Here is a 27504-nt window from a genome sequence, read left to right as displayed (position 1 = left end):
GCTCCGAATTACAGGAAGGTCCAATTTAATCAAATATAATTTGTAGAATTATGCTCAAAACGCTACACTTTGGGGCACATTTACTAACCCACGAATCCGAATTGGAAAAATTCCGTTTGGAAAACGAACATTTTGCGACTTTTTTCGTAATTTTTGCGATTTTTTTCGCCGACTTTTCGGAAATTGTCGCGACTTTTTTGTTACCTATACGATTCGCTCGTATCTTGTCGCGACTTTTTTGTATTGAGCGCTCGTAAGCGGCGGGCGAAACTTTCAGACTTAGCATGATTTTGGAAGCCTCCCATAGGACTCAATGGCACCCTACAGCTCCAACCTGGCCCAAGAAAAGTCACCATACTGAAGCTTGAATGAATCCGAATCTTTCGTACTCGGCGCGAAAGCTGTGAAAAAGTCGCGACTTTTCGCGCAAGTAGTAACGCTACGAAAAAATCGCAACATTCGGAATGGCTACGAAAAAGTCGCGTCAATTTTCTGAAAAATCGCCAAATGCCGATCATTAGGAAAAAAACTCAATCGGACGCATTCGGCCCGTTCGTGAGTAAGTAAATGTGCCCCTTTGTGTTTTGGGCTTCTGTATCATAAGGTAGCCATACACTGTAAGATCCACCCATTTGGTGAAGTTGGCAAGTGAAAGCATCTTCTCCTGATATGTCCACCTACGGGTGGGCGATATCGGGCTAATTCGATCAAATTAAAATGGCGGTCATAGCTGATGCGGTCTCCAATCCAATGGAAACATCAAACCTGCCCAATTTTAGACCAGATCTCGGTCAGGTAGGCCTGTCGGTGGTGCCCATACATGGGCAGATAGGATGCTGAATTGGTCTGAAGGACCGATATCGGCAGCTGAAATCGGCCTGTGTATGTTCACCTTTACTCAATGCCACCACAGTTCATTCACACTGAACATGTGTCCTTAGCTTTGAACACAAACACACCACACCGCGTACACACACACTGTACGACACATGCAGGTCATCTATAAACAAAAAGCATTCTTGAGGAAGTGACTTTCCTCAAGGACAATCAACCAGAACTGTAAGCTCCCCCCCCCCCAAAAAAAAACAACAACCTGCAGATAGTGTGGAAAATAGTGCCAAAATTTAAGAGTAACCATGGCAACCTCTGTAAACATCTGTAGTCACTAAGTGACAAAACATAGTAGTGACTACTATGGCATAATACATTACAAAAGAAAAGCACAGAAAACTACCCAGTAATGCTGAGCATAAAAACAAAGAAAAATATATATACCATGTATATGCCATGACAAAATTAAATGAAATTAATTAGCCTCACTTAAAAGCTGAAGTGCAGGTACATCGGTAAGAAACTATTCATCACAGTTATGGCTCTGGCACACGTGGGAGATTAGTCGCCCGCGACAAAACTCCCTGTTCGCGGGCGGCTAATCTCCCCGGATTGCCATCCCACCGGCGGAAATGTAAATTGCCAGTGGGATGGCATACGCGGTGGCGCAATTTCACTGAAATCGCGCCGCCGTGTATGCCATCCCACCGGCGATTTACATTTTCGCCCGTGGGATGGCAATCCGGGGAGATTAGTCGCCCGAGACACGGGCGATTTGTCGCGGGCGACTAATCTCCCCGTGTGACAGAGCCCTTACTCTGCGTACCCAGCATGGAAGAATATACCCCAACACACCATCAAATAATGCTATACCAGGATGCTATTAAGGAAGCCCCAACACCTCTCCCCCCATCTCACCATTTAATAGTGATTAGTATAGATAGTGATGAGTTAGTGGCGTGCAACCTTAGAAAACTTGAACTGACACCTCTAAGTTGCAGTTAGTTTTACTACCCAGTTTGTCTTAAGATGTGTTTCTGCATTGGCTAAAAAGGCACTTTAGGTTCTAATTTGGGTACTTCAGCTTCTTCCAGCACCCCTTTTTAGGAGTGGTGACCTTTTCCAAAAGTACCCCAGAATGAGACAAGGAGCAAGGGTCCGTATGGTTGGGTACACGCCTACAGTCAAACCTTCCAGAAAACTTGAGGTGGGCGCAGGCTACTGTATCTACAAATACACTGACTGGGGTGTCATTTATAAATGCTGGGCAACCATAATAACCAATCAGCCTGCAACTGGCTGGAAAAAAATGAATGATTGATTGGGTGCTATGGGTTTTTGCCCATGTGCAAATTTGCCCAGTCTTTATAAATGAGACCCAGTGAATTAGATGGAATGTTTATCAGTACAGGGCTCAATTTTGTTCTTACACAACCTCCTGATCTTGTGGGCACCCTATGTGACATTCATACTTTTAATTTAACTCTGACATTGAAAGATCACTTCTGTTTCACCACAAATAGCACCCCCCCTTTCACCACATTCATTTGCTACATTCTGGAGACTTATAGCCAGTGACTGTATGTTTGCTTTGTCCTTTATAGTGAATCACCTTGTTTTTTAATTTTTACCTTGATATTGGTATTATATGTACTGTCTGTATTTTTGCTGATGATACCAAATTGAGCAAAATTATTTTCATGCAGGATGTTGCTGTATTGCAGAGAGACCTGACTAAACTGGAGAAAATGGCAGCAAACTGCCAAATAGTGTTAATTGTTTATAAATAGCAGGGAAAAAATAACATTAATTTTATTTATATATTGATGGAAATTGTGTTGTAGACCTCTTTAATTATGAAAGATTAAATGCAAGAACAAGGGTAAAAATAATAATGTGGTACACATATGGATGTGTGGTCAGGGGGCATCCTCAATTGAGAATGATTTGGGAATTTTGCAGACTGCAGTGCTAGAAAGTGCCTTTCAGTGTTTTCTAAAATGTGTGTGAGAGTATATTGCTTGGATTATATATGTGTTGCACACATATTAGTGCTTGGGATCTTTTGAAGGGTTTGAACTTAATGTCCATTGTCTTTTTCAATTCAAACTACATATGCAACTATCCTAAAAGCACAGAACTTAACTTAAGAGTCTTAAAGGGAACGGTTCAGTATAAAAATGAAACTAGGTGAAATAGGCTGTGCAAAATATAAAACAAATTCAATATAGTTAGTTATTCAAAAATGTAATCTATAAAGACTGGAGTGAATGGATTCCTAACATAATAGCAAATCCACTACTTCCTCCTTTTTAGCTTGTTAAGCTGTTTCCAGTCAGTAACCACGACTTGGGGGGGGGGGGCATATGGAATAAAACTCTTTAGTTCGGTTTACTTTTTAATCTTACCTGTGTGCTCACAAACTTAACTGAACAGTTATGTCTCATGTGGCCCCCCTCAAGTTGCTGACTAACTAAGAGGTTAGCCAGCTGAAAAGAGGAAGTAATGTTCTGGCTATTATGTTAGACATCTGCTCACTCCAGGCCTTTATAGATTACATATTTGCCTAACTATATTAGAAATATTTTGTATTTCACATATCTCTTTACCCAGTTTAATTTTTACGCTGAACTGTTCCTTTAAGATGCTTAGGGATGACCCTAACCCAGTGATCCCCAACCAGTGGCTCGTGAGCAACATGTTGCTCCCCACCCCCTTTGATATTACTCCCAGTGGCCTCAAAGCAGGTCTTCATTCTTGACTTTCTAACTTGAAGGCAAGTTTTGGAGGCATAAAGACCATGGATACTACCAAACAGAGCCTCCTGTAGTCTGCCAGTCCACATAGGGATACAAAATTACAGCCTTTTTTGGTCGCCCCCAGGAGCTTGTGTTGCTCCCCAACATTTTTTATATTTAAATGTTGCTCATGGGGTAAAAAGGTTGGTGACCCCTGCCCAAACCTTTATTATAAGATTTGCTGACAAGGGGGAGTCATAGAACTTTTGGACAAACAGTACTTTTGGCATTAGGTGTTGCTTGCCCTGTTACCTGATACCATTACATAACACACACCATGAAAATCCCACAATGATTACCTCAGAGTGTATAAAAATGCATAAATCCTTCTGTCAAAGGTGTCCCATTATTTCTGCCTCACAGTTAATTTATATTCAAGGACACCTGTATGTATCTGGGTTGATTTTGTGTCAGACGTTGCTCCTTTTGTTAATATTTATACGAATAAATACAAACCGCAGCTGGTTTTCCCTCTCCTATGTGAATCTTTTTGAATTTTCAATAGATATAATATTTACCTTTTATGGCATGGCACTGTGACCTTTTCTGTGACTTTGGGGGGCCTTCTAACTTTTCCTTCTAGTATGAAGCACAGTATGTATTGCAGTATTAATATTAATATGCAGTGCAATATTTATTTAATTGGTCTAAATATTTCCATTATTAAGACAAGCTTCTGGAATAGAACTGTGCAGCAAATGGCAGAACCAGAGCTCGTTGAGTTGGTAGAGTGCTTTTGCTAGATGAAGTATTCTAACTTGGTAATGTGATCAACAACTGTCTAAAGCTGAAGTGCTTCAACAACATGACTTCCTGCAAGTTGTAAAGCTAATAACAATCACAATGAATCAACTCATGTTTATACAACTGCTTTCTTCACAGCTTCGCTATGTGAATAAGACATTAAAAACTAATAACTTCCTATCATTTGGATTAATCAAAAGGCCTATGTTTGCATATAGACATGGCAGGAATTTGGTGATCTCTTGGTAACAAAAAAATGGATATTTACTAGATGTATAATCCCATAAATATGGCATGCACTACTACTCATTGTTTCCTGATGTTTCTGGGTAACAATTGATGTGCCATGAGAGCTGTTCTACAGTCAGACAAGGCTGACTAGCCTATAGAAAAGCACTTTTTGATATCAACTCTCCCAGTATAAACATATGTTGGTTGACTTTGTCCCTCTATTTAGGAAAATTGGTGATAGGAATGTTGCTGCTCTTACAGAGATGTGAGGATAGATCAATTTTCAAACTGTATACTGTGCCTTCCAAAGGCTTGAATAAAGTTTTACCATTATTAGTGTTTTTCTGGTGTTTATATAAAAGTTGCATTGCTATATTTCAATCATACTTATGACCCTCTGCACTTAAGGCATCATGAAGAAATGAACTGCTTAATATTTTATATCTTTCAGGCATGGTTCACGTTAGTGCCTAGACTGATCTGTAACTCTTTGCATGTCAAGTTTTTACCCTTTGGTTTACATTTTACCTATCAATTATTCACTTTACTACCCATTTTTTTAGGTAGCCATGTCCCTTATTGAGTATATGTAAATATGTTATTTATGTCATATAAGAAAGCCATGTCCCTTATTGAGTATATGTAAATGTTATTTATGTCATATAAGAAACATGTTATACATGCTATACAAATACAAATATGTTATAGTCTTCAAGTAATGAAAATTGTTGAACAACTTTTCATTGATTTTTTTAATTGATACTGTGAGAGATAAAAGCAGTAAGAACACTTTTTTGGTGTATTTTCTACCATTGTTAAAGGACAAGGAAAGGCTAAGTCACTTGGGAGTGCCAAAATGTTAGGCACCCCCAAGTGACTTTAATCGCTTACCTGGTGCCCCTGTTAGGAGAAAACAGCATCAGACCGGGGTACATGTAGCGAGCGCTTCCTGCTTCGTTTTCTGCGCAGTAGAGTGAAACGCCGACTTCTCTGTTAAAGTTCGGCTTTTCACTCTACTGCGCATGCACGCAAAGAAGGCAGCGCTGCAGCTACCTCGGGTTGGTGCTGTTCTCTCCGAACAGGGGCACCAGCATGGGGTAAAAGGTAGACGATTTAAGTCACTTGGGGGTGCCTAGCATTTTGGCACCCCCAAGTGACTTTACCTTGTCATTCAATGGTGAGATACATCTAGCACCAGGGAAAATGCCTGGTTTAGCAGCAGTGAATGCTGTATTCATGCAAGTGGATTAGGAAAAGCCGGATAGGCGAGTCCTGGAGTAAATAGATGGTGAGTATCTTAGGTCCTCCATTCCGTACTCCAGTTTAGTATGTTGATTTGGCCAGCTGTAAGCAGCTGCCTGATTAGGCTGCAGGTAAGCAGCAAATAAAAGGGCTGTGGGATTACACAGTAGGGGCACCAGGTGACTGGTGACTAAGGTTGGGGACTCGGAGGGGTTCACTCTCAGAGCAGGGCACAGGGCAGGAAGGCTGTCTGCCTGTGTTAGGAACTCCCAGAGGAGCTGGGGGTGCCACCTGCATCTGCAAGGAGCAGAGGGAGCGGTACCCAAGTGAGGAGTCATCCAGAGAAAGGTCTCTCAGAGCAGGGCATGGGGCAGGAAGGTTAACTGACTGTGTGATGAACTCCCAGAGGGGCTGGGGTGCTTGCACTGCAAGGAGCAAAGGGAGCTGTGACCTCATGTTTGAGAGCTGGCACGTTGAGGCTTGGTGAGAAGCCTAAGGGGTATATTTATCATGCTGTGTAAAAAGTGGAGTAAAACATCACCAGTGATGTTGCTCATAGCAACCAATCGGATGTTTTGCTTTGGTTTTCTAACTGTTGCAATCTAGTTGCTGATTGGTTGCCCTGGGCAACATCACCAGTAATGCTTCACTCCACTTTTTACACAGCATGATAAATATACACCTTTAAGTGTGCCAGAAGCTGGTGAGCTGGTATCCCGGGAGGGAGAGACAGCAGGGCTGAGTGAGTAGCCCAAAGTGTTTGAGTGCGAGAGTCACCATGGATGTGTGAAAGCCATTGGGGATAGTGAGAAGCCCTGGGAACAGGTTCCAGTGTGTGAGAATTACCCTGGAAGGTGAGAGCCCTGAAGCAGGAACAATTCATAACCATGTTTGATGAACTGTTAATGAACAAACTGTTAGGTTTATGTTGGGAGGAATTTACCCCAAATAAACTTGCTCCTGATCCTCTACATACCTGCCTACCTTAGCTAATTCCCCCAAAATTACGTGTACAGGCAGTCAGCATGTCACAATACAATTTAAACTGCTCCAACTGTGATATATTTTTTCTGTTTTAGCTGTCAAGTATTCTAGCAATGGTTACTGGTAGTTGTCCACCATAAGTGAGCCTACTTTGACATACTGTTCTCACCAGTACCCAGTCTGTGCTTGCTGAATGACTGTTAGGACTTTTTAATTTTTGTTCCTTACACAAAACTTCGTATACCAGAGACCTTTGTAAAGGTGTGGCCATTCTTGATGCTGTCCACATTGTTTCCTTTAATGGAGAAAGATTATGCTCTAAGTGTTTTTTGTTTAATTGTGCTCTTTGGTGTGACCCATATCAAAATGGCACCTACGTTCAATATCCTTATACACACTGCAATTCCGTCACATTACCTTGTATTGGAGTTCTGCTCTAATTACTTTGATGGGCTTTTAAAATGTGCTTTGTGGAAATCCTTTTTGCATCTCAGGTTGACTGTTAAGTGAATCACATCCTGTTCTCTTGAGAATAACTGTAATACCTTTACCCTTAACTAGCTGGGTATTAGCTAGCTGACATTACTAGTAGGAAAGCTTTTGGAAGGCATAATAAGGGGACTATAAGTTTGTGCCAGCATGGTTTTATGCGGAACAGATCTTGCCAGACTAATTGCCTTTTATGAGGAGGTGAGCGGGAAGCTCAAAGCTGGAATGGCAGTGGATGTTGTCTACTTAGCTTTTGCTAAAACATTTAAGACAGTACCTGACAGAAAGTTAATGATAATAAAATTGAGGAATATTGGCCTAGAACATAATATTTGTAATTGGATAGAGAACTGGCTGAAGCACAGATTGAAAAGATGGTGGTAAATGGAACATTTTCTAATTGTGCCAGTGTTGTAAGTGGAGTACCGCAGGGGTCAGTCCATGGTTCTTTGCTTTTTAACTTGTTTATTAATGACCTGGAGGTGGGCAAGGAAAGTACTGTTTCTATTTATGCTGACGATACTAAATTGTGCAAAACTATAAGTTCAGTGCAGAATTCTGCCACTTTTTCAAGCGATTTAACAAAATTGGGAAACTGGGCAGCAAAATGGAAAATATGGGTTCAGTGCTGAAAAGTGCAAAGTTATGAACTTTTGTAGAAATAATATAAATTGCGAGTTATACACAAAATGAATGTGTGTTGGGGGTATCCTTAATGAAGAAGGATCTGGGTTTTTTTGTGGATAACAAGTTGTGTAATTCTGTGGCTACTAAAGCAAATAAAGTGCTCTCTTGTATAAAAAAGGGCATTGAATCAAGGGATGAAAACATAATTTTGGTTTCTGGTAAGGCCTCACCTTGAGTATGCAGTGCAGTTTTAGGCTCCAGTCCTTAATAAGGATTTTATCGACCTGGAGAGAGTGCAGAGACGTGCAAATAAACTGGGATGGAAGCTTTAAGCTATGAGGTTAGACTGTCGAGGTTGGGGTTGGTTTCTCTGGAAAAAAAAAAGACGCTTGCGAGGGGACATGATTACACTGTACAAGTACATTAGAGGGAATTATAGGCAGATAGGGAATGTTCTTTTTTTTTCCCATAAAAACAACCAGCGAACCAAGGGCCACCCCTTTAGATTGGAGTAAAGGAACTTCCATTTGAAGCAGTGTAGGTTGTTTTTCAGTGAGGGCAATGAGGTTGTGGAGTGTCCTTCCTAGTGATGTTGTGATGGCAGATTCTGTTAATGCCTATAAGAGGGTCCTGGATGAGTTCTTGAACAAGCATAATATACAAGGCTATTGTGATACTAAAATCTACAGTAAGTATTGATGTTGTAACTTTGTAACTATATGGGGAGGTTGTAGTCCATATTGGCGTATTCCTGTTAGCAGAGAAAATGCCATGTGTGACCTTAAGCCTTAGAAGCAAATGTTTCATAAGGCACAGGGCATGATCAATCCATCTTGCTACACTTCTGCTTGGAATTATATTTTTCTGGTTTGATATAGCTGTGGATAGTAAACAGACTATTACTTCTGTATGAAGCATTAAAAAACTACTGAAAGGGGGGTGCCACCCAACATTGCAATACCATTGCTATTGAATGCATTATCTGTTTGGTTGTTTTCATTTCTGCACTTATATTTCTGATTCTTGAAACAATGTAGCAGAAGCCAGGCTGACTGGGAATGAGAATAGATTTCAGCTACTTTGTGCCAATGGTCAGAAACAGAACAGAAAGTAATACCTTTTGCTTTGAATAGCAGTTATATTTAAAGGTAAACAATCTATTTTCCAGAATGCTTGGCACCTGGGGATTTCGAATGAGGAATAATTCTGTAATTTTGTGTAATTTTGATTACAATGCTAAAAACATTAAATAAACCCAATATGGATTCAAGCAGCAAAGTTACCCTCAAGTACAAGGTACTGTTTTTTTTTATTATTGCAGAGAAAACAATCTGTGGGAAATGGCCTCCCTGTAATTAAGGAATTTTTAAATAATGGTTTTCCAAGAAATGGATCCTATATCTGTGCTAATTTTAAAACCAAAGACATTTTATAATTTTTGTATTTTGGAATGTTGCTCAGTATTACATCAGCATCGCAGTGGTTTTGAGTGTGGTGCCCCTTAAAATATTGCCAGCATTTAATTGTTTTTTTTCTAATAATGACACAGGAATGACAAACTAATAGTTATCAGTTACTTCAAAAGAAGAAGAAAACTGATGTTTGTTTATATTAAAAAAGTTATTTTTTTTTTTTAGGCAGAAAAAATGCTGATCTTTATCAATATCAGAAAGAGATGACTAAACAACTAGGGAGTTAACAAGAATCATTCTATCAAGTGGGAATACCAGAAATTATTTATGTAAGATAAATTGGGGATAATGAGTTGGGTTAATAAATTGTTGTAAAGACAACAACTTCCTTGTGCAACTCAATACGATTATTGCAAGAAATATTAAATGTGAGAGGTTTAACCCCAAAGTAAAAATGAGAATGAAATATTTGGGATTTCTTGCTGGTGAGATCAGTTGAGAAAAATCTAAAACTTTCTTGACTGATTATTGAAACCAGTTTGCCTATTTACATTTGCGATAAATCAAAAATGTTAATCATCTGTGAACAAGAAATTCTACATTCAGTTGTCTAGAGGTTTAGATGACTGACTAAAGTTAGATGACTGTAGGACCTTTGTTCTTTGTTAATATATATTTACCCATTTTGAATTCTGCAGATGATATCATTTTAAAAACGTGGCTTTTAGGGCCTTTTTTGCTATTAGGGATTTATAGAGTAAAAATACATACAGTGGGGCTCTGTTATCAAATTTGGGCAAATTTGGTCCTGTGCAGTCACCCATTGAAGCAAATCAGTGATTTGAGTTTGGAGTCTCTGTATGCATGCATAATTTAAGTAACCTTATGTAAACTAAGCTTTAAACTATTAAAGGAGAAGGAAAGGCTAAGTCCCTCGGGGGTGCCAAAATATTAGGCCCCCCAAGTGACTTTAATCGCTTACCTTGTACCCCGGGCTGGTGCCCCTGTTAGGAGAAAACAGCACCAGCCCGGGGTAGCAGGGAGCGCTTCCTTCTTCCGCGTTTGCGCATGCACATTAGAGCGAAAAGCCGAACTTTAACAACAAACTCGGCTTTTCACTCTAATGCGCATGCGCCGGCCCAGGGATTTTGCCGCAGAAGAAAGGTGGAAGAAGGAAGCGCTGGCTACCAGTACCCCGGGCTTTCTCCTAACAAGGGCACCAGACCAGGGTACAAGGTAAGCGATTAAAGGCACTTGGGGGTGCCTAACATTTTGGCACCCCCAAGTGACTTAGCCTTTCCTTCTCCTTTAAGACACAAGATATTTTCATTCTATCAAGAATATAAATTATGTAACATAAGATCCTGCAATGTGCAATTTTGAGTAAATATTTCAGAAACATTGCCTTAATCACTAATTGTACTAAAGATTTGCAGTCCAGCTGAGTGTTTTTTGTAGAAATATTTAACCATTCTGAATTTATGGGTTTATGAATTTAAACTTACTGTATAGATTTTTTTGGTGCATAAAAAACAGGTGAGGAAAAGTCAGCCATAAAACATTTATACACTGTCTATATTACACCTTATTTGGTGATCACCTTATTTGGTAATCATATTTATTGTTGGTATCACACTGTTCAGCAGACTCACAGCATTCATATTTATTCTTTATACCCAAGAACATGTGGGTGATAACATTCTGTTAAATACAAACTTTAAAGGAACAGTAACACCAAAAAATGAAAGTGTATAAAAACAATTAATATATTATATACTATTGCTCTGCACTAGTAAAAGTTGTGTGTTTTCTTCATAAACACTACTGTAGTTTATATAAATACCCTGCTGTGTAGCCATGGGGGCAGCCATTTAAATTTAAAAAAGGAGAAAAGGCACAGGTTACTAAGCAGATAACAGATAAGTAGCAGATTCCCATTGTATTCTACACAGTTTATCTGTTATCTTCTTATGTAACCTGTGCCTTTTCTCCTTTTTTCAATTTAAATGGCTGCCCCCATGGCTACACAGCAGCTATTTCTATTAACTACAGTAGTCTTTCTGAAGCAAACACGCAACTTTTACCAGTGCAGGGCAACAGTACATTATATTTGAATTACTTTAAAACATTTTTATTTTTTAGTGTTACTGTTCCTTTAAGACAATTTTTAGAAGAAATTTTCAAAAATGTTGCTGCTCATTTAGCCCAAATAGTGATATGGCACACCACTGAAATCTCCCCACTTTGGACTCAGCTTGAACAATGCTCTTGAATATTTTATTGAGCAATTTATTGTGGATTTATATGTTTTTACTCCCTTGACATATCTTCCTACAGTAAATAATTCATTAGAAATATGGGCAACTAACAGGATAACATTTCTACTAATTTCTCTCCATAGACCAGCCTTATCTCCACTAACTATCCCCGAGTTTCCTCCGGTTTCCACGGGTTAATAATAAAAAAAAGCTTTAGGGCAGTGGCACAGGGGGAGATTAGTCACCCGCGATAAATCTTCACTACCATGGGCGACTAGTCTCCCCAATATGCCATCCCCCAGGCAAGAATGTAAATTACCGGTGGGATGGCATACGTATTGCTTCAGTTTCCCGAAGTTGCTTCACAAGGAAACTTTGGGCAACTTCGGGAAATCGAAGTGACACGTATGCCATCCCACTGGCGATTTACCTTCTTGCCGGGATGGCATATGGGGGAGAATTAGTTGCCCACGGTAGTGAAGATTTATCACAGGTGACTAATCTCCCCGTGTGCCACTGCCTTTAGGATGAAGACACACGGAGCTACTAGTAACGGCACTTTTTGTGGCGACTAAAATAGACAATGCTGATCATTTACTGATAATTGTCTCTGTGTTTTAGTAGAGGCAATTTTCAATATTGTCTATGGCAAGGAATTTTCTGGAGTTTAGGAGCCATGAAAAAGTAGCTCTACTTGTAGCTCAGTGTGTCTTCACTCTTATTTCAGTGTGAACTTTGATATAAAGCCATCATATGGCGAAGTCTGAAGTCTTTTCAGAAAAGTCACTATTTCCTGTCAACAACAGGAACAAATTGTAAGCTCTAGCCCCGCCCATTGGCTATTATTTATTGTTTACATATTATTCCTTATAAAGGAGGTATTTTAACCTCTGCATTGTTCCCACCTCAGACTGTAATCACCCACATTGTTCACTTGTTCACACCTCAGGCATTATGTACTGCCTGACCTATGCTGCCTGTGTGTATGGCGCACACACAGGCAGCATAGGGTAGGCAGAGTATGGCACACAGGCAGCATAGGGCAGGGAGGGTATGGTGCACACACAGGCAGAGTTGGGCAGGCAGAGCATGGCACACACAGTCAGCTAAGGGCAGGCAGAGTATGGCACACACAGGCAGCTAAGGGCAGTATGTGTATAGCACACACAGGCAGCATAAGGCAGGCTATGTGTGCCATACTCTGCCTGCCCTATGCTGCCTATGTGTGCCATACTCTGCCTGCCCTATGCTGCCTGTGTGTGCCATACTCTGCCTGTCCTATGCTTCCTGTGTGTGCCATACTCTACCTGCCCTACCCTGCCTGTGTGTGCCATACTCTGCTTGTCCTATGCTGCCTGCGGGAGGTGAACCTGGCTGGGGTTTGTTCTGGGAGTTTGTTAGCAGTTTAAAATAGCCATTAAATGGTCCCTACGGTGTGTAATTATGTGCTGGTGGTTGCTGTGCTATCCACAGCGGAGGTGGAGGAGGCATATAGATTTAAGGGTGTGTATTTATGTTACATAATATAATTCTTTCATATATCAATGATGGTTGATATCCCCGCAGTGAGGACCATGCATTTGGGTTTTTACTGCACTACCACCATTGTGATAAAATGGGTGTGGTTTGAAGTGGGTGTGGTTAAAAAGGGTTAGTGGTCAAAACTGGCTTCCATTATCGGCCCTCGACCATGTATGCTAGAGAAATTCCAGCCCTCGGCACCACAGAAGTTGGACAGCACTGATCTAAATGATCTGCTTCTCCTTTATGCTTTAGAGAATGTAGACAAGTTGGATATTTTTTGCACATATGGTGGCAATGTCCAAAAGCAATAAGATTTTAGACAAAAATGTATATAATGATTACAAGTGTTTCGGGCCTTATAGAAAATCCCCAGCCGAAGCCCCTGCTCCATAGGAGAATTGCAGGAGGAAATAAATACGGGCACCATTCAGTGGCCAATCTCTAACGAAGGCCTTGAAAACTCCTTTACTCTCTATCTAGCAGGTCAAAACTAGATTAGACAATTATCTAATTATGGAGTGGCCACTGGCAGATTTGATACCTTTAGAAAAGTATAGAACCCATGCAAGCTTGGTATACAGAGGTTTGATCATATAATGTGCAGATTTTACACTATTTACCATTTTATGTGATTGTACACTCTATTTTGAGAGTTATACATGACTCCTAGTTTATCTTAACTCCCAATATACAGTACATAGGATTACCATTTACCAAATTTTTTTTTTTTTGGTAAATTTTAAAACCACATTTATAGGAACTGTAAAAGGCTCTTCTAGAGTTTTTGTGTCATCCTTGTGTTAAAAATATCCATTATAAATTTAAACACTTTTTTTTTACGATTTTATGAATACCATTGCAAGGCTAAAAAAGACCGTTGAGCACCTTGTGGTTTTCAGACTTGTGCGTACTCTTACGCTGTCCTTCAAAACAGAAGTTAGTTCCAGAGCAGACAGCCTTTGGTGTCTGCTTGATCAAGCTGATTTATATGTTTCTCTTTGGCATTTAAGTTCAGGAAGGGATGAGAGAAGGTGAACTTCTCTTGTAAATGGTTTATGGCTGTGTGAGCTGCATGTTTTAAAAAGCTGCAGAGAAGTGGATCACTGACATGTTGGTGACATCCTTTGCGGTCACAAGGACTGGAAGTTGATTCAGGGAGTGCACACAAACTAGACTTGAGGGCAGTAAGAGCCATTAAACATGGCGATGACCATAAGGGAAACTGGGGAGCATTCTTTTCAGTGGGATCCAGCTTGCAACATTATATTTTAAGCTTAAATGGTTTGACAACTATCTAGGCAGGGGATTAAGAAAGGTCTTACTTATCCTTTAAATTCCAAATTATAAACACAACTCAACTTTAAGCTGCTTCTTGGTGAAATACTTCATTTTGCTATGAAATTGGGGGTGTGAATTGTGCAATCAAAGCTCGCATACATGAATACTTTAGCAGTTATTTAAATGGAACACTTGTACCCCAATATTATGGGGCTTTACAGTGTTTGCCAGAGGATGTCTAATAAATATGAACTCTTCTTCAAAGTAAAAAAAAAAAAAAAGTTCTATTCTGGCCTATGCCACTTATAGTAAATCCTTTGCAATCACAGGAAGCAGGCAGGTCCCATTTTGTGGACACTGTAATTAAAGCAATGTTTGTATTACAGGTATGGGATCCCTTAACCTGGAAACCCGTTATCCAGAAAGTTCCAAATTACGGAAGGCCAAGGCTGTCTCCCATAGACGCAATTATAAGCAAATAATTTCCTTTTTCTCCGTAATTTTAAAACAGTACCTTGTACTTGATCCCAAGTAAGATATAATTCATCCTTTTTGAAGGTAAAACAATCCTATTGGGTTTATTCAATATTCAAATGATTTTTAGCAGACGTAAGGTACGTAGAGCTAAAATACACAAAGATCCCTTGTCTGGAAAACTCCAGATCCCGAGCATTCTGGATAACCGGTCCCATACCTGTACCCCAAAATCTTGTGTATTCGCCAGAATGGGGGACCTAATGCCCATGCACAGGCTACACAGTCTGGCCCGGACTGGCAATCTGTGGCTGAGACCTGTACACAGTTATAAACTGCGAGGAGGGAGGGGGACTGTGCGGAGGGCAGCATCATCTAGGAAGTGATAAAGTGAAAGTGATTGACTGTCCGGGCAGGCAATATTTGATTGACGGCTAAGATTTTTATGTACATTTATAACAGGTATTGGGTATTTTAATTGAAAAAAAAAAAATGTACGTTTCCCGTTTATTTTGCAATGGGCTTTTGTACAGTGTTTTATGTATGAGCGAGAGAGAGGTCCCCTTAAAGAAACTATGTTAGAATTTAGCTAAGTATAAGCAACAACTAATTGCTTTTAAGGAAAGAAAATTGGTTGTAATTTAAGAGAGATTACTAGGATAAAAGGGTGTGGAACTGGCTTTACAAGACATCCACTGATTGTCATGTAAGAGGGTGCAGACACAGGTATTCATACAAATGTTTTCTGTAAAGGTCTTTGTTTTGTTCTTGCAAAACCTCATGACTTTTTGGGTACCCTAGCAGTATTGTATTTAAAGAATAGGGTAAGATTCTGCATTAATGCCTTTTAAGGACAAGGAAAGCCAAATTTACTATGAATGCCTAAATGTTAAGGCACATCCTAGTGAATTCAGTTGCTAAGTTTTATCCTCTGGGCTGATTGATTTATTAGGAAAAAAAATGCACCAGCATGGAGATTAATAGACAGCAGAGTGCCACTGTCTTTCATACCTTTGCCAGGCATCACTAAGCATGCTTAGGCTCAGGACTGCTCATTAGACCACACCCACCTTTTAAGGCCAAACTGCAATAGACTGACTGGCTTACAATAAATGGCACAGTAATATCCTGCATCATATTGCACCAACCAGCCAACATTAAATGGCAATTACCGTCCAGCGTCATATGGCAATGATTGACCGACATTAAATGGCACAGTTACGTTCAGCATCACAGGCACTGGCCGCCAACATTTAATTGCAAAGTAGCATCCAGCATTAAATATCAGTGACCCTGAAAAATAATAGTACAGCAACTCCCAGTATTTATATTTTTAAAATTTCCCCCAATTCCACCAGTGGCACACTGACCTCTTTAAAAGTTTAAAGTTCTCACTGTGCTTCTCCTTGCACCTCCCTACAGGTCATTTGTCTGCATTTTAAACAAATATTTTCTCATAAATGTTGTATTTAGGGAAATTTTTTCCAGAATATCATCCAGTAGTAGATCTTGTATCCATCATGCAATTGTCATTTTCTAGTTTCTGCCAATTATATTGATACTTTATTCTTACGTGTATAGTTACATGATATCTGATTTCCCACAGGTTATGCAATGGTCTCTGCAAAAAACTTTAGGCTTGTGGTGGAGCTTCGTAAGACAAACTTATGCCGGCTCATCATTAAGAGGACTATAATTTCTTTACTTGCTACAGCTACATAAACAGACAAAATTGCAAAGATCTGCCCTGTGTCGAGTATGACAGCCACGACCCGTGGCTCTCCCGTAGGTGGGAATGAAAGCCAGGGCCAGGCACCTGATGGACAGTCTCAACCTCCACTTCAGCAGAATCAGGTATGTATGCTTTGTCTAAGAGGATAGTGTGTTTTCTCATGTCTTACTGTCAGTCACCAGGGTCAACAAAAAACAATAGTGGTTACATTCAAAATAATGTCAAATGTATTCAAAGCATGGCAGATCAGAAAATTCTGCTTTATTGTGCCAAGTGTTGTGTTGGTGGATATCGGCTTGCATCCAGGAGGAGTCAGTGCTTGCAAAAAGTATGTTTGACACAATCCCTTTACATTGAACTTAAGTTAAACAAGGGGGTATAGCTCCTTTTTTAGGGCACTACCACATGGGGTGGATTTTTGGCCTACAGATACACCATTTAGCTCTAAATCTGCCCCCGTGCCAGTGCCCTTAACCATTTAAGTGCCAGCAGAATTTCACATTTTAGTTATACAAAAAAATCTAAATATGTTGTTTTGTGTATGTCCACTTCTAGAACAAGATTTAGAGCTCAAAACACGAAATAAAAAAAAACTGCTTTTTTTTCATGATATAAGGATTTATCCTAGAAAAATATTTCATTTTATGGACAAAAATTCAGCAGATTCAGAAAGCCTCACATCTCTCGAATGTGCCTTTATAAGATATGTATAGTTTAATGCAGATTTCTAGCTTTTATAGACAAAAAACTCAGTAAGTTACCAAATTTTCAAAGACCATACGTTTTTGAAAAGTACACATTCTGCTAAAACCGAAATGGGTAACCATGTCTTTCTACTCCTAACTACCAAACGTTTTGAAAAATTTTAAAAAATTGCCTCAAAGCTTCTACTTTCAAGCATCCTATCTCCCACATAGCATTAGGTATCAAGAAAAAAACATCATAAATATAAAAACCAATGGGGTCCATTGAACAGTTTGGTGCTCATTATGCATAAGATTACCAAAACATCTAGAATTTAGTGACCCCCCCCAAAAAGTTAGTACATACAAATTGCCCTGGAGATCACTTCAGCTACTGAAAATTCAACACATTTACTTTGACCCCCCAAATTATATATTTTTGGAAAGTACACGTTCAGGGAAATTCAAAATGGGTACCCATGTCTTTCTACTCCAAACTACGAACTCATAATGCTTTCCCATAATTGGTGGTTTTAATGAAATACCTAAGAAATCACCTCAAAGCTTCCACTTTCAAGCATGTTATCCTCCCACATAGCATTAGGTACCAACAAAAAACATCCTAAATATGAAATCCCACTGAACCGCTTGATGCCCTTTGGGTCACCAAAGTATCTGGCATTTAGAGACCCCAAAAGGATGTTAGAGCATACATATTTCATGGCATGAATGTATGAATGTATGAATGTAAATCTTTGTTTATAAAGCGCTACTTATGTACCCAGCGCTGTACAGTAGAGCAATAAATTAATAAAACAGTTATTACAATAAATACTAAGTGTGATAATAACTACAAGGTACAGTCGCAATTAATTAGGAATCAAATATGAGAATGGAGGTCCCTAGTCTGTAGATTTAATAGTAAAAGAAAAATAAGGCAAGAAGGGGTGAGACCCTTGTTATCACAGGGGGGTCAGTTGGTTGATGAGAACAGGGAAAAAGCAGAAATTTTGAACTTATTTTTTATCTTTCTATACAACTGAAGACCCAGCTAATCAAGGCTTCCCTTTTGAAACACTCAATTCTAGTAATATAACTACTGATGCATGGGTTGCTCAGGAGAAAATTCAAAAGAGACTTGAAAATGTATAGGTAAACAAAGGTCCAGGACCGGATGGTATTCATCCCAGGGTATTAAACGAGCTTAGTGCTGCGATTGCCAAACCTCTTCACTTAATTTTTCAGGATTCATTGAGTCTGGCATGGTGCCGAGAGACTAGCGAATTGCTAATGTGGTGCCGTTATTTAAAAAGGGATCCCATTCTCAGCCTGAAAACTATAGGCCTGTTAGTCTGACATCAGTAGTAGGAAAGCTTTTGGAAGGGGTAATAAGGGATAGGATACTTGAATACATTGCAAATCACAATACCAGCCAGCATGGTTTTATGCGGAACAAGATTGTGCCAGACTAATTTCGTTGCCTGTTATGAGGAGGTGAGCGGGAAGCTCGATGCTGGAATGGCAGTGGATGTCATCTACTTAGATTTTGCTAAAATGTTTGATACAGTACCTCGCAGAACATAATATTTGTAATTGGATAGAGAACTGTCTGAAGGATGGATTACAAAGAGTGGTGGTAAATGGAAAGTTTTTTTAATTGTGCCAGTGTTGTTAGTGGAGTACCACAGGGGGTCAGTCCATGGTCCTTTGCGTTTTTACTTGTTTATTAATTACCTGGAGGTGGGCATCGAAGTACTGTTTCTATTTTTGCTGGCGATACTAAATTGTGCAAAACTATAAGTTCAGTGCAGGATGTTGCCACTTTGTGGAGCGATTTAACAACATTGGGGAACTAGGAAGGAAAATGAGGTCCAGTGTTGAAAAGTGCAAAGTTATTAACTTGGGTAGAAATAATATAAATGCAAGTTATACACTAAATGGTAGTGCGTTGGGGGTATCCTTACTTGAAAACTATCTGGGGAATTTTGTAGATAACAAGTTGTCTATTTGCTTTAGTAGCCACAGAATGACACTGCCTGGAATTAAAGTACTTGTATAAAAAAGGGCATTGACTCAAGGCACCCCTAAGTGACTTTAATCGCTTACCTTTTACTCCGGGCTGGTGCCCGGGGTAGCTGCAGCGAGCGTTTCCTTCTTCCTCTTTCTTCTGCCGGCAAAATCCCTGGCCCGGCACATGCGCAGTAGAGGGAAAAGCCGACTTTGCCCAAGCGCGCAAAACAGGAAGAAGGAAGCGCTCGGGCTGGTGCGGTTTTCTCCTAACAGGGGCATCAGCCCAGGGTACAAGGTAAGCGATTAAAGTCACTTGGGGGTGCCTAACATTTTGGCACCCCCGAGTGACTTAGCCGTTCCTTCTCCTTTAACAATCTTTTACATCCACAGCTTGCTTATATTTTCTACTCTGCTCATCTGACAACTGAAATGGTTGAAAGTATATATAGACATCAGAAAATGCAACAATAAAATAAACTGGGTAATTATGATGCACACTTAGCACCTTGTTGGTACACTGTTTTAATAACATTTTTATTTGTGTATAGACTTCTTCACCTGATTCTTCCAATGAAAATTCCCCAGTCAGCCCTCCAGGTGAGCAGGGGCAGGATGGGGAAGCTCCACCTCAGCTTGAAGATGAGGAGCCTGCTTTTCCTCATACTGACCTAGCCAAGTTAGATGACATGATCAACAGGTAACAAATTTGTGTGTGTTTTTCTGCAATGAATATTCTGTTCTACAGTAAGCTGTATCCATATTTTGCTGTAAATTTTAAATTTAAATTGAACATGGGCATTTTTATTGCCACTACTTTGCTGTCCCTTGTATTTTATTAGATCTTGGTCATGCATCTATTCATTGCCTTTAATAGATGTCTGCTGTAGTGTCAGGGTTTTTTAATTCAAACAATTTGAACCATGTATTTGTAAAATAAATTACTGTCTTCTGCATTTTTGCACAGTTATCTGTTGTGTCGTAACCCTAATGGAAACTTTGTACATTCAGCTATAATGTGTGCTTTGGGGACAGGTACTGCCTGTGCTTGCTGTGTCAGGTAAATTACAGGGCAGTGTGGTTGGTACTTAAATACTCCGACTCCTTAGTGTTTGTTACCTTTGACAACTCCTGTTTTTAAAGGAACAGTAACACCAAAAATTAGAGTATAAAAGTAATATATTGTGTTCTATTGCCCTGCACTGGTAAATGTTGTGTGTTTTCTTCAAATCCCTAATATAGTTTATATAAGCAAAGATGCTGTGTTGCCATGGGGGCAGCTATTCAAATTGAAAAAAGGAGAAAAGGCACAGGTTACATAGCAAGTAACAGATAAAATACCATTGTATTCTACAGAGCTTATATACTATGTAACCTGTGCATTTTCTCCCTGTTTCCAGCTTGAATGGCTGCCCCCGTGGTTACACAGCTTATTTATTTAAGCTATAGTTTAATTGCTCAGCTGGACTTCATATTCGTAAAACAACAATGCACCTGGCTTAGGTATCGGGAAAATAGGACATTGGACCCAAATTGCTTCAGACTTAGACGCCATTGATTATGTCAGTTGTAGCATGATGGTTTCAGGCTTTTCTCAGGCAAAATACACTTGAAAAACTGCCCTGTATGCCATTGGCTTTAAACTCTCTGGATCAGCCTCAAAGGCCATATGCATATTCTTGTAAACCTCCACTTGCTAAATTAATTACACACTGTCACCCCAGATACATAATACAGTGAAAAGCAGTTGGACCTTTAGCCCCAAATACATTATATATATATATATATATATATATATATATATATATATATATATATATATATATATATATATATATATATATATATATATATATATATATATATATAGTAAGAATCAATTGGTCCTGACACCTCAGATGGGTTACAGGTGCAGGTTTTAGTATTCTGCAGTTCAAAATTAAGTTAAGAAATTGTCTGCATTTCTGAAAATGCTCCGTTTTGTAGTAGGTATGACATTAGCACCCAGCTAGAGAAATAGATGGAAGCTGTCATATGAGACCTGGAGAATAGCTAAGGCAACAGCTGTCTGAAAGGTCTTATGCTGGGCTTGCATGAGGTTCATGCATGATGAATCAAGATGACTGCCCAAAGTCACTTATTTAAAACTTAAAATAATTCACTGTTCCATTTAAAATTTTATTCTTGAACCTTCAAATTTTTTTTTTTTTTTTTAGTTGTAATATTGGTGTGTAGGCTGTCATTGTGCCTGATTCGGAGATTTTAGAAAGAGCCAGCACTACATGTTAGAACTGCTTTTAGGTATCCTATTGTTTCTCCTACTCCCAAGCGGGATTTCTTACTATTGAGTGCTATTCTGATATCTACTGGGAGTTGCTATCTTGCTACCTTCCCATTGTTCTGCTGATCGGCTGTTAGGTGGGGGGTGATATCACTCCAACTTACAGCTCGGCAGTAACGTGTGACTGAAGTTTATCAGAGCACAGGTCAGATGGCTGTGGCACCCTGGGAAATTAAGAATAGGGCTAGCCCCATGTGAAATTTCAAAATTAAAATATAAAAAAATCTGTGTTGTGTGGAGAAGCTCTATGATGCGTTAATAAAATAATACATAAAAAATACATATCTTGCAGGTGTGTTGGCTACCAGGGCTCTTTCAAATGCTTGTCGGAAAGATAGTATATAAAGTGAACTAGCAACAAGCTGTCTTATTGAAAATATAGCAATGTGGGCACTTTATCACTGTAATATATTCTTCTCTTATACTAGACCTCGCTGGGTTGTACCAGTTTTGCCTAAGGGTGAATTAGAAGTTCTTCTAGAAGCTGCTATTGATCTTAGTAAAAAAGGTAAGGAATCTCATGTCCAAAATAGACTCTAAAATTCTTTTCAGATGATTACCTATGCTGACAAGGGCTGGTGTGGGCTTTCGTAGGTGTTTGCAGTAGATTAATAGCAGTCAGAGCTTAAGGTTTGGCAGCACTCACATAAAGTGCTGTTCCTTCAATACTGTCTCACAGGGCCTTCCATTAGCCTACTCTCCTGCTGCTAAATACAGTGTCTGAGGAGTCAAGATGTAACACTGAAGTCCTTTATCAAGCATTCCTATAATCTTTTATGGCCTTTTTAAGTGCATGGCCCATTGTGATTGTTCTTTCTTAGAGCCCAGCAAGACACCTGTCTAACTTCAACAATATATATTCAGAAAGAATGAACTGCTTGGGTATGATTATGTACACTTTGATAATATGAAGTAATATATAGTGGTTTTCATACTTTTTGGATTGAATCTACTCTGTGGTGCAACCTAGTAAAAATGTTAGTGATACAGTCAAACTTTGAAGTTTTAGGTGTCCACCTAATCATATTGGAGGAAATATAAAGTGTAGAGTAGAATTTTTTCTAGCACTTCTTGGATCTTAGACGTGTCAGTCTTAAGGGTACCCTGTTGTATTTTAACTAGGTGGGCAAGTAGTTTCCCTGCCTTTTCAGCATACTTCACAATGTTAATTTTCATAAAATTATATCTAGACTGTTTTGTCCTTCATGTACTCTGTATACTTTACTTGTACATGCTGAAGCTGGTTAAATTTGTGAGGGGGTTTGTGGCTGCTTCAGGTTCAAGCCTGCTGATAACAAGCTCATGCTGGGTACACGTGGAATTTATTTATTTTTTTGAAAGCCCCAAATATGTCTCCAGGGCATCCCATAACATCAAATTTTTTACAGTGTGCTCATTTAGTAAAATAAATTCATGGATAGCGGCATTTATTGGTTGGTAGTAATCGAGAAAATGTAGCCAGTGTAACCAGGCTGGGTTAAGAGACAAACCTGGCCTATTACCATGCTCCCCCAGAGTAAAATACTGACTGGTATTAAGGTGGAGATGACTCCACAACTTGGTCAAACCTGCAGAGGCCATTAGTATTAGTACAGGTATTGGACCCCTTATCCGGAAACCCATTATTAAGAAACCTCCGAATTACGGAAAGCCCGTCTCCCATAGACTCCATTATAATCAAATAATTCAGAATTGTAAAACTGATTTCCTTTTTCTATGTAGAAATAAAACGGTACCTTGGAATTATTCCCAACTAAGATATAAATCATCCTTATTGGATGCAAAACAATCCTATTGGGTTTAATTAATGTTTTATTGATTTTTTAGTAGACTTAAGGTGTTGAGATCCAAATTACGGAAAGACCCCTTATCCGGAATACCCTTGGTCCCGAGCATTCTGGATAATGGGTCCTATACCTGTACTATCATGAATAGTACATTGGCCTCTCCAAAGTCTGTCGACGTCAGCATTAAGGAGGGTGTTAAGATCAACTGTAGCACTCACTGCAACCTGAGGATGCTGTGCAATGAAGTTGAGAAGCTGTCAAGCATCTTGATATGGGTGTGGAATGTGTATATTAGTAATCACTAGCTCCTGATGTCGTGTGTGCAGGAGTATGTAAACATACCTGAACATTATTATGCTAACAGAAGAACAAATTAACTTAACGGAACAAATCCATAAAGCCACGTCATCTGCACAGATCCCCAACTTCTGGTAGAGTTGGACCAATAAACCAAAAACATTGTGAATAACAGTGGGGTGCTAGGCCTGCCAAGGCTATTTTTAGGAGTCACACCTGGTAATTGATGCCGTTGGTGGTGACCATTGTTATATTATAGAAAGGACAATTGTGAACTTTGGCCTAGAATAATATAAATAAAACATCCGCTGGACGAATGCTTTGGCATAGAGTCAGTCTAACATTGAGGGAGAACGTTAAGTTAGCACAAAGGGACATTTTGGAAGTCAGGTGATCTTACAGTCATGGGAATAATGTGGCAATTCAACATAGTCATACAACCTGGTCAGGCAATTCAGCACAACAGGGACGACAGCAGAGCTTGTATTAAAGTAGCTCAGAACACGGTCGCATATCCTCTCCGATTGCTTGGTTAGTAGATTTTCCTTGCATCGCTTCATCTGTTTTTTTGTAACTTCTATTTTTATTAAAGTTTAGTACAAACAAAGCAAAGGTATTCGCAGTTTTATACATTTTAGTAGTACATATAAAGATCCGGCAAATTCGGCAAGTACAGTACAGTGCAGTTTATGTAATTCCGTTATAAACATTCTTAGAGTTATTCAGAGTCATTTGTATTTTTTTTTTATATAGCTTGCTCATAAAATGTATACTCTCATTAGTTTGTCGTGATTCCTGGAAGCAGGTAGTGGGTGTTAGCATGTGCAAATAAGAGTGTGCAAAGAGTCAGTCTCAATAAGAGTTAATTGTAATAAATCAACTTATTTAACTTAAAAACATAGTTCAGTATGTTGTAACCGTATGCCATATTGAGTGTACAGGTTGGCTAGGTATGTATGGTTCTTAGGTTGTCCTTAGGCTGGTGGGAACAGTTCCCATGGGGTCCAGACTTTAAGGAATGTGGGTACCCTGTTCTTTAGATAAGCAATTCTATATTTGAAATCCTTATTGCCATTTATTTTGTGGTGGATTTCTGCCCAGCTGGGAATGGCGGGCGTTTTTGCATCGCTTCATCTGTTAAGCTTCTGGTACCATTTGCTATCATGTGCAGACGGACCTGATATAGCATGGGGTATTAAAGTGGACCTGTCACCCAGACATAAAAAGCTGTATAATAAAAGCCCTTTTCAAATTAAACATGAAACCCAAAATCATTTTTTTATTACCACATCCATACCCATTATAAAGGCATTTAAAAATCCCAGCTGTCAGTCATATATTGCCTGCCCCGCCTCTATGCCTTAGGCATAGAGGTGTGGCAGACAGCTACTTTCACTTTCAATTCAGAACTTTTTAGATGTTGCTGCACTGCTCACATTCCCCCTCCCTCCTCACCATGTAATTTTGTAACCAGTGCATGGACATGGGCATTAGGTCCCCCCATACTGGCACAGAAACAAGATATTGGCAGAATGCAATGCCTGCTTTGATAACAGTGTCCACAAAATGGCCCCTGCCTGTTTGCTGCAATTGTGAATTCCAAGGCTGAAGAAACTAAGATTAAAATAATTTATATAGTGTAAATAAAGTTTATTTTGCTTGAAAACCACAATAGAAAACAATTTGGAATTATTTCTTAAGGTGACAGGTCCGCTTTAAAGGCCTAGATCTCGTAGTTGCAGCTTGCAATTGTTTAAACTGGCCCTTTTTTATGGATTTCTGCAGAGAAATCCTCGAAGATTGAGATTTTAGTATCTAATAACCTAGTAATAATTAGTAACCTAATAAGATGTTCTCAAGGTTATAAAAATTTGTTGCGCAGGAGTTTATGGCCTGGCTAAGTTGCTGGATACAGTCAGGAAACGGGTTGCATAGATCCTCCACAGAGCTGACTCGATGATCCAATGAGGAAGTTCGCTCCTGCAGTTTTTGGCGATCTTGTTTAATTGATAAATCAATTTTCATTTCCTCTGCTGACTGGGACAGAGTGCTAAGTCTAGATGCATCCAGTCACATGCAGCACCAACCATGTGAAATATTAATATATTTTTTGATGCTTACCATCCTGTGATCAGATTAGTTCTATAACTGGTTATGCATCATTCATATAGAATTCATACTAAAATTTTCATTTGATAATTTTTTTTCTCGTATCTGATTGTCCTAAATCTAACTACAACTGCCAGCCGCTCATTTAGCTAGGGATTGTATATTTACATTTTTTTAATGAAATGTTTGTTACTTTACTTATTTAGGCCTTGATGTGAAAAGTGAAGCATGTCAACGATTCTTTCGAGATGGGCTAACAATATCCTTTACTAAAATTCTTACTGATGAGGCAGTAAGTGGCTGGAAGTTTGAAATTCATGTGAGTATTCTATACAAAGTGCCTTTTTAATCAATTGTAAATTAGAGATGATAGTGCATTTTAGTGTTATTAGGAAACTGTATTACCAAAAGGCAGTGGTTCCTTGGATTTCATTTTGCTACTTTCCTATAATTAAAGGATCATTATATTGGTACTTTTTTAAAGGAATACCCCTAAAAGGAGCAGCCAGGTAACATTTTTTTATGAATGCACAAAGTATTTGTTAATGTAGAATTTGCATTAATCTATACAGGTTGCATTTGAAGGTTAAGAATTTTCTTCAAGATAAAAATATATTCACATTGCCTTTGAGACCCAATAAGGCACATTGCCTGCTCAATCCACGCTACCACCCAATTGAGCATTAGAATAACACTGTCTAGGCTTTGATGGTATAGTGCAAGGTTGTCCATTCTACTTCCTGTTGTTTGGTTTTGCAGATAAATGTAACTGAACAGACACTACTTGACTAAAGATAAATGGTCATTCATATATGCTGATAAATTTGGTAGGCATGGTCAGTTTAAGTAGTTTTTCTGTACCCCAGATTTGTTATTCTGCAGTGTGTGCCATACTTTGGATTGAAGCTTTACATTCACTTTTTGTCTATTGCATTGTTTTAGAGAAGCTTATTTTTTTTTTTCCTTCTGAGCAGAGGTGTATCATTAACAACACTCATCGCCTTGTTGAACTGTGTGTGGCAAAGCTTTCCCAAGATTGGTTTCCTCTTCTTGAACTTCTTGCTATGGCCTTAAATCCTCATTGTAAATTCCATATCTACAATGGTACACGTCCATCAGAGACAGTCCCTGCTGGAGTACAGTTGGCAGAAGATGAGCTTTTTGCCCGTCCTCCTGATCCACGTTCACCAAAGGTTTCACTTTTTTTTTTTCACAGTTGGCTAACTGAATTGCTGCCATTTCAAATGTGCATGATAAAAGCACAGCCATTTCTTGACATATGGAATGATAAATCAGAATGTATAGTTATTGTACAAACATTTATATGTGTAAATGGTAATATAGTACTTTGCTACCTGTACTAATTGTTTTGGAGTACAGAAAAGTAACAATAAATCGAAAATGGCATCAGGACTAAATAATACACTTCAGTAAGAAAATATACCATGGCCTTCTTTCCCTTTCTGCTAAAATATAATAGTAAAAATAGTAGACTAGAGCCCACGGTTAATTTTTCAAATGCAATTTGATATTTTTTGTAATACAAAACCCAGAAATGTAAAGACATAATTGTAATAAACAATTACTATGGTGGCTTTCCAAAAATCAGTTAAATAAAAATTAATAAATCCAACAACAAATTTAAGGAACTTAACC

At 39.0% G+C, this 27504-nt stretch overlaps 1 protein-coding gene across 6 annotated transcripts in view; it reads left to right on the top strand.

Moving 5' to 3' along the window:
• The window catches only part of usp9x (ubiquitin specific peptidase 9 X-linked), a 115518-nt gene that overhangs the window by 6942 nt on the left and 81072 nt on the right, over positions 1-27504 (top strand). For 5 of the 6 annotated variants that reach the window (XM_031895726.1, XM_031895724.1, XM_031895722.1 and 2 more), the window contains 5 exon segments: positions 16499-16746; positions 19866-20014; positions 22084-22163; positions 26055-26167; positions 26823-27041. In XM_031895726.1, coding sequence (XP_031751586.1) covers positions 16651-16746; positions 19866-20014; positions 22084-22163; positions 26055-26167; positions 26823-27041 — 657 coding nt within the window. In that variant the 5' untranslated portion in view covers positions 16499-16650. 6 annotated transcript variants of the gene reach the window in all.

This window comes from Xenopus tropicalis, chromosome 2 (genome assembly GCF_000004195.4).
Source record: "Xenopus tropicalis strain Nigerian chromosome 2, UCB_Xtro_10.0, whole genome shotgun sequence".
In the NCBI taxonomy this organism is placed as follows: domain Eukaryota; kingdom Metazoa; phylum Chordata; class Amphibia; order Anura; family Pipidae; genus Xenopus; species Xenopus tropicalis.
Note: the sequence above shows the minus strand (reverse complement) of the source record. Positions and strands in the feature narration are given on the sequence as shown.